Source organism: Panthera uncia, assembly GCF_023721935.1.
Source record: "Panthera uncia isolate 11264 chromosome B3 unlocalized genomic scaffold, Puncia_PCG_1.0 HiC_scaffold_1, whole genome shotgun sequence".
In the NCBI taxonomy this organism is placed as follows: Eukaryota; Metazoa; Chordata; class Mammalia; order Carnivora; family Felidae; genus Panthera; species Panthera uncia.
The window spans coordinates 79,352,318-79,361,109 of NW_026057582.1; the positions used below are offsets into that span (position 1 = coordinate 79,352,318).

At 36.6% G+C, this 8,792-nt stretch overlaps 1 protein-coding gene across 3 annotated transcripts in view; it reads left to right on the forward strand.

Annotated features, from left to right (window-relative positions):
• Positions 1-8,792, forward strand: part of CDIN1 (CDAN1 interacting nuclease 1) — a 274,081-nt gene that overhangs the window by 50,869 nt on the left and 214,420 nt on the right. For all 3 annotated transcript variants that reach the window (XM_049613299.1, XM_049613298.1, XM_049613297.1), the window contains exon 4: positions 6,673-6,733. In XM_049613299.1, coding sequence (XP_049469256.1) covers positions 6,673-6,733 — 61 coding nt within the window. The remainder of the gene's footprint in view (positions 1-6,672; positions 6,734-8,792) is intronic.

Sequence of the window (8,792 nt, forward strand, 5' to 3'; positions counted from 1 at the left end):
AAATGCTATGTTTGAAGAATATGGTGAGACTGTCTTGATTGGGTGTATGTGCGTATAGTGTGTAAGAAATCTTTACAGTATTATGAAATCTCAGTTGGCTACTTTAAACTTGCTCTAAGTGTGTGTCTTGTATAGACGCGTACGTCAATGCGCACATATCTACATATATGTGTGAAAGTTCTCAAACTAAGTTTTATTTCTTGCTTAGATCAGCAAGTCAAAAAATATATTCGAGAATAAGATTGAATTTGGTTGCACTTCTATTTGCATTTGGTTGCACACTCATAGGTAGTGGGCTTGCCATTTTAGAATTAAAAAAAGACATGTCAAGTAAGGACATATGACGATGTGTAATATACAACTGTCACATTTTAAATGGGGTTTTGTATTTTAAAAAGAAAATCTGGATATTAAATCAACAACGTAGTGTCCAGGGGATATTTTAATTTCAGTCTAGTTTATTACAAACAGTTTTCAACTTCTCTTCTAAAACAGAATCTTTAAAATAGCTCTTTTAAAAAGATTCTAAAAAGGTTATTGTCTTTGTGATATGACTGAATAATTTACAACCATAAATGGTAATGGATTGCATTAGAATCGTTGGTTGGTTTCTTAAATATTTCAAGGACATATTGGAAAGGAAAACTGTCTGAAATATGCTCTTAAGGTATTACACTTAAGATTGACAGATCAACATGTCTGTGGTGAGAGTGACACCACCAATTTTAGATGAATGATTTTATGCACAAATATTTTATGAATGAAATGAATATCTAGATTCAGTATTGGTATCATGTTTCTGTAAAGTCATTTTTTAAGAACTGAGAAGTGTTTATTAAAAAGTTATTGAAGTTATCCTTTTAAAAAATTACACCCTATACCGCATATTAGAGTTATGTTCAGTTTTCAATAGTGGCATCCACTAAAGATACACACACCGCACGCATACACACACTTTTACATACACACTTTTACCCTCCTCAGTGACACCAACAGTTAACGTTAGAACCTTAATCATCAATAAAAACTGAAGAATGGCTCCCAAAGTGCTATGAAGTCAGCAAGTGCTTTGGAATCCAGTTGGAATCCATACTCTCCAAAGGAAGACTGGACAGTTACTTCCATGTCAAAAAGTACATTTTTGTTTGTAAAAGTTACTGTCTTAGGCCATCGTATAAAAGTACATGTCCAGTCTTTAAAGCCTTGTTGACATAAGCAGTAGAAAATAGAGCATTCCCTAGAAATTTGGAGATCCACCAGTAGGCTGCGGGGCTGTCCTCTGACGATCATTTTCATTGTTGTAAAAGGCCATTTTAATTAGATGATTGCTGAGATCTCTAAGTGCTGCTTTTTAACATTTAGCTTCATTTAAAAGTACATTTAATTATCAAAGTATGAACATGTTGTATTGGATTATCTGAGTCACTCAAGCCAGAAATAAAAGTCTTCCCTGTAAATATGGTTACTCAGTGATGCACAGTTGAGTGAGCAATAATGAGAATATATTTGTATTTCTTTAAATTATTTAAACGTGAGAATCTCAGTTGTTTCAAGGAGTCACAACATTTTGAAACAAAACTGTGAGATTTGGGCTATAATGGACAGACTAATAAGAAAGCAGCCTCACCAGTTTCTTACTTTACCCCCCTGCTTCCTGACTTTCTGCCCTGTACTCTGTGCTTGGAGATGGGCTATATTGTCACCTTTCAGACATATTGACCATACAGGCCCCTTGTCAATGTGATGGTTAAATGTCCCTGTATTCTCTGAGGTAAATTGGCCTTAAAAGATTTCTGTTTTCCAGTTGATTGTAATAAAGGCAAATTGTGTTATATCAAGACATATTTAAGCAGTTTGACAATGTTAACACTTTCTTTGATTCCTTTTCTTTGAAAAAAGTAATATGCGCACATTATAGAAATTAAACACATTTGTGATGGTCTCAAAAGGAATGAATGATTGTCCATAATTGTGGCAGCCAGAGATAACCACAGTGGTATTTTTCATTCTAGCCTTTTGTCAATCCATTTTCGTATAGATGAGGTCATACTGTATATGCTATTGTGAATCCTGAATTTTATACTTAGAAAAATGTTTATGACATAATATTACTCTGTAGAGAGCTTTTTGTAAACATTTTATTGATTGCATTACCTCATCATAGGAAAGTGTCGAAATTTACTGAATTATAACTCTGTTGAACATATATGTTTTCAGTGTTGTAATATAAAAATAATACCGTGGTAGACATTTTGGTACATAAGTATTTGCGTTTTGGATTAGTTTTCTAAGATTTCTATATATGTAATTACTGGTACAATGAGCATATAAGGATTTTATTTTATGTTCCCAAATTACTGTCTACAAAGATTGTGATGGCTTCCTACTAGCACTGTCAGAGAATTTCTGTGTCTCTGCATTCTTGCTAGTGTTGAGATGATCTCAATTCAGAATTTGAAGTCTGTATTTATAAACCATATAATAATCCACAGTGTGATTCCATCATGGTTCACTGAAAATTCAAAGTATCCAAATATCAGCCGAAAATATTTTCTCAAGCTTTTGAATTATTGAGGAAATTTCCTCAATTCTTCATGTTGTGTATGTGCAGACACAGCTTCTGTGCTCATTTTGAAAACAACTCTGTTCTTTCTCCCTGTGTTAACGGCATTTTATTTCCAAACAGAAAACATACCTGGCAAAATTTATTTCGTTCCATCTAAATTGTTGCACATGGGCTTGGTGTGCACTCACAGAGACACATTCACCAGTGGTCATATTTGCAAGTCCCCATCAGTAGCAAGGTTCAGAAATGTTGTCTCCTCTCTTTTCCCTTCTCCCAGCACACACTGTTTGAGGGCCAGCTGTATGAGCTTTAGAGAATTAGATCAATTGAATTTCATTCAGCTGTTTACACGGAAAAAAGGCTAGCTCAAATATGTTATCGACATTACGTGACATAAATAGTTTCTGAAAATTTGAACCACTTTTTTTATTTAATTAGCACAATTTACTTCGCGCTCCCTGTGTCTCATCTACTGTGCCAGGAATGAAGGATACAGGTGTGCATAAGACATGGTGCCTGCCCTCAACTGCTCTGTTTTAGTGGGAAAACAGCTGCATGCGTGGAGATGGGCTCCAGAAATTTTAAAGGTAGAATCAACAAAGGTGATACTCAGCCGTAAGCTTAGGATAGAATTTTGGTAGGTTTTTGAAGTTCTACCACTATAATTATTATTATGAAAATAATAAAGATCAAATAACTTTGCCTTTAATATTTTAAATCTGTACATGTTATTTTAATCTTAGATGCTAATGAATCTTTCACACTCAAAGAAACATAAAGTGGACCTTCTATGAAGATCTTTGGAGGATGGTTTCACCCACAAGATAAACACTTCTTGGTCCTCCTCTGGCAAAGCTAGAGGATGACACATCACTTCTGTGCAAAGTAGTTTTAATTTGCAAATAGGTATTAGGAAGATGGCCCAGGTCACCTTAATGTGGTATTCAGAATCCCATCCTTGTATCTGAATTATAATGCAGCTCTTTGCTAAGGATCTGTTGGATGAAGTTTCAGCATCTGTTTGTGTAGGTCTCTCTCAAGGAGGTTCCTGTCTAAGTGGAGAGAGAAACATACCATTATAAAGGTATGAAAAGTCTACACTGCACGTTTGCACAAGATACTTTGGGGATGCAGAGAAGGGTAGCACTAGGAATTTCTGATCATGTCCTTACTGAATGTTTTCTGTAATTAGCATGCCCCTGTGATGGCATATCGAAACATTTGAATAAAATGTGTCACTTGAGGACAGTTAAAGTTCCCAGAAAGGACAACTACAACTTCAAAGTAATTTTCACTTAATTTCTTTTCCCCAGTACTCCTGAAGTGCTGCAGGATAGAGTTAGGAAACAGGCTGGAGAATAAATATGGTCAGAATCAGCTCCACTCTTTTCAACATATGAAGGCATCTCAGTAGACCTTGGCAGATAGGGTTCCATTTCAGACCTTTACTGTTTACTGGTTGAGGGAGCCCAGACGGGTTACATCAGTACCCTGGGGGTTTTGTTTCTTGGCAACTAGGCCGCTTAAGCCCATAATTAGGAATGTCCACTGTATTAAGAGTGAACATGTGGGGCGCCTGGGTGGCTCAGTTGGTTAAGCGTCCAACTTCGGCTCAGGTCAAGATCTCACGGTCCGTGAGTTCGAGCCCCGCATCGGGCTCTGTGCTGACAGCTCAGAGCCTGGAGCCCGTTTCAGATTCTGTGTCTCCCTCTCTCTCTGCCCCTCCCCTATTCATGCTCTCTCTCTGTCTCAAAAATAAAGAAACGTTAAAAAAAAAAAAAAAAGAGTGAACATGTTTCTATACAGATATAGTGGGTTATTGTTTGACCATCTCCTGTTTCTTTAAACTTAATAGACATGCTCCATTGGTCATTACCAGGATAATGGTTAATGCAACATTTTACATAAAACATATAATTTTGAGTCCAAACAGTTCTCTGGCATAGGCAGTGGTCTGAGGTCTAGCTGTTCTTTGTCATTATTCCCTATCAGCTCTCAAAACTCTGCTGTGGTCACTCTAGAACCTTTCCTGGTCCTCAGACACCCCAGGCATATTCCTGACTTTGCACTTAGGGTTCTCTTGCTGACAATATACTTCCTCCCATGGCCTGCTGCTTTCTTTCTTAGGAGCCTCTACCTAAGTGTCACTTCCTTAGAGATGGGCATTCTGACCAACCCATCTAAGTTTACATTTTATCGTAGTATATAACATTATATTATTACATTATATTATTTCTGTGTTCTCATTGTTTGTCTCTCCACTGAAATATAATCTCTGTGATGGCAGGAACCATGGACGTTTTGTTCCCGGCTGCTTCCTCAGAACCTGGAATAGGCCCAACATGAGTTATCTCTCACAAGTATTTGTGGGATAAGTGAATGTTAGGTAGAAAGTTATAAAGATATCCTAATACCAGTGTAGGGTTAATTAATCTGACCCGAAATCTGAACCCTTAACGAATGTGCGTGTTTGGTGGTTATGAATACTGGATTAGTTGGTCAGACTTGACTGAACTGTTTTGGTTGTTCCTTGAGCAGGCCTGTGAGTGCAATGAAATTGTGAGTTGTGTGAGATTCTGAGCTAAACTGTTTCCCAGAGACCTTTCTCTAAACCGCATTTGCTACCTTTTTTTTTTTTTTTTTTTTTTTTTTTCTGAAAGTGCTTATTTCACAATTAGATTGCTAAATAATTTTTTCAAGAAAGTCCCCAATATATGGGAAATGAACTTACTAAATTTATTTTGAAGTTTTAATGATCCTGAGACTCCCTACCTTGAATAATTTGCTTTTATTCCATTTATTTTATAGAAAAATCATACATCTTCATAAACATATTTGTGAAATAACATAATTTAGTATATTCTTATGTTAGTTATATGGGAGGTCTCATATATTGAGTTTGATTTCTACTATCAAACAAATATTGTTAATTTATTCACTCAAATGGCATATTCTAGAGAAAATATCCATACCTAATTCTCTTCTCTTGTCCAATATGGCTGTTGAAAGTTATTAAATCAGTCATTTATTGAAGAAAAAAATATATGTGTATAATGCAATCACCTATTATAAGCCAAGAACTGTTCTAGGCATAATAAATTGAATAAAATACAATTCCTCTATTCTCTTTGGGCTTTCACCCTTACACTGGGGAATGGGTTGAGGTAAACAAGTAACTAGGCAGATACAATATGCTCTGTTAAGTAATGGAGAAATGTACAAGGAGCTCATCGATTGCACCTTGGGACACCTAACTTACTCCTAGCTTGTGGTAGATTGAAGACAGTTAAATGTAAGCTGAATTATGAGTTCTCCAGGTGAAGGCTGGAGTGCAGAACAATGACTAGAGATGAAGCTGGCCAAGGACAGTAGGTGGGAACCAGATCATGAAGACATTTACAAGAGGTCTTGAGTGATTATAATTTAATCTTGAGATTTAATGTGGGAAAATGGCACATCCAAAGTTTTATTTAAAAATAAAATCATTCTGGCTTCCATGTCTAGGATGGATTTGGAGAGGTTTTGTTGTTGTTGTTGTTGTTGTTATTTTTTTAGCTAGGTTAGGGAATGGGAGGGATAGAGGTTATGACGGAAATGCAGGGCAGATAATGTGATGGCTTGTATTGCCTAACAAGGTGTGCTGACCCACCGATGACAAGTCTGTTCCATTTGTTTCTTAATAAGGTGTCAACCAGGGCTGTGAAACAAAATAAAAAGGTGCGATGGGTGCATGGATGCCTTTTTTTCAAACCATAAGAGCAAACTTATTTCCTTTCCATAACGTGATTGAGGTATAATAAAGCCAGGGTGTTAGGGACAGTTCTTTTTGAAATCGCTTCCTTGTCCCATGTTAGGAGATGAAAACAAGGGAGACCGATGCTCTCACACTTCGTGCCCCCAACTTCAGTTAGTTAGTTGCCAGTGGTTTTGAGGTGAGTTGTTTTTGTTTTCCTTTTCCCTTTAATGCTTTCCTATGACAGTAACGTACTTTAACTAGACTTGAGCGTGGCATTTGCCCAGGAGAAACGTGTACACACAGGGGATGCTGACAAGTCTATGCTGGCCTTTTCTTGTCACTACATTACCACTTGGCTTTGTCTGTCTAGGTACCTGAATGGAGTGGGAAGAAATGGAGCTGCCCCAGTGCTCCTGGAGCTGGCCAATGAGGTAATGTTATTGTTATTATTTTACTTAAACCTGCCGAAAACCTAAGGGGCCTATCTAGAGTAGCTTTGCTTAGAATTATAATTAACCTTAAAAAAAGAGATTTTGAGGTGCATTAGACACTTAAATTGCTCCCCGGTCTCTTTGTAGTTTTAATAATTGGACAAAGAACTTCATATATTAATAAGTCAGTTCACATAATTAGTCTCCTTCTTTTAAGGCAAATGTATAAACAGCTTCTTGGTTTCTTTGCGGGAAATTTCAACCAAACAGCTCAAGACATGCTCTTCGCTGGATGTGTTGTCTTAATTTAGTGTGAGAAATACCTGTGTAGAGTGAAGAGATGTATGGCCGAGAAAATCTGTGCTATTATGAAAATAAAGAGAGACATTGTTTACTTAAAACTGTAATGTTTACTTGATTTATTTTTTTTTTGTTAGCAAACTTTTATAATGATAAAAGATACATGCCTTATACAAAAGTCTCTTGATATGAAGAAGCGTACTGTTGTTCGTAACACCAAATATAAAGTGATTTATTGAACTTACTTGTTAACTCTGGTCTCTTTCTGTTTGGGGAAACAAATAATAGTCTTACATTTAGAAAAGGAAACCCTAAAGATTTCCCATGAATGAAGAAGCTGTGAGAAGCTCATAATAGTGGCCGAGAGCATACCAAAGAATAAAATATTTAATTCCTAAACTTTGAAATATTTATCTGCTGTAATGAGAGCAGTACAAGATTTAGTCTCACTCGGAACTGCTTATGCAAACCTCACAGGGGCGGAATGCAGTGTGCACTGGTTTTGTGTTGTGTTATAATGGGCAACATAGCAGCAAGGCAGAGAATGCGTGTGTGCATTAAAGATGACTCAGTGCTGCACGCATTAAGTGCTGTGGCAGCAGCGAGTTGTACTTGCTACATGGGCAAGGAAGGATGGCTTCTCGCAGCTTCTGTCTGCTCTGCACCACCACAGTCAGCAAATGAGCAATTACCTATCAGTTACTAGAAGGTTTTAATAGTTGAGGCAGTGTCTACACAATCTGATAGGATAGTTAACATATAAAATGCACTTCTCTTCCTTGCAAACCATACTTTTTCTGTTTCTACAGCAAGGTGGTTTTTCAATGTCTTCAGACTTGTTTGTTACGAGTTGATTCTATTCACAACTTGAGGTATCTGTTCTGTAACTAGGAATTCAGTGATCGTCCCTTATGAAAAGAAAGAGTGAGCTAACAGCGTCTAGAAATAACATGATGCAAGCATGGTACTCATTGTTATAGATGATGATATTGCTGGCATACATAAGTTTTACATAGTAGCAGTTTACATTCATTTGAATGTTTAAGTGGACATTTCCATTGAGCCTTGCTTATCTGGCTGACCTCAAGTTCCATCTTCTAGTAATACGGAAAATTTTTAGCCACTAACACACTTTTCTCCTGTATCGGTAAAGCTGTTATTTACCATGAATATATAGAATACTTAGCCAAAGAAAATAAAGTGTCATTAAAGACTTTTTTTTTCTCTCTCCCTTGGCTGCAGATTAGTACAGAGATAATAGCACTTTCTGATTGACTGCTACCGCATTAGGGAAATTTGGGAATAACTCGGACCAGATTATGGCTTCTAAACAACCAAGCTGCCATTTTTATATGATAGTTAAGGCTTTAAAGGACATATGCTTGCATCTGGTGACAATTGATGTGATGGTAATGAGTCAAGATATATTTAATCAGTGGAAACTGTAAAAATTGATGAGAAATATATGACATTGGTACATTACAGTGCGTAGTAGCTCTCTTAAACAGGAGCACTGTATTGTTGACTTGGGCAGGGACTCGATGTGGTCGTCATGGATTTTACAAATATCTTAATACTAATTTTCCTAGTTCAAGGCTAGAAATGACCATTTTAGGAAATCTCATTTTGTTAGTAATAATAAGATCAGTCATTCTGTTCTCTCCACACAAATATTTTCAAGTGAGATTTGAAGCACTATGAATTTTACTTACATGCTAAATTCTGACATGAAGCATGATGGCCCTATTTCAGAGAAAGA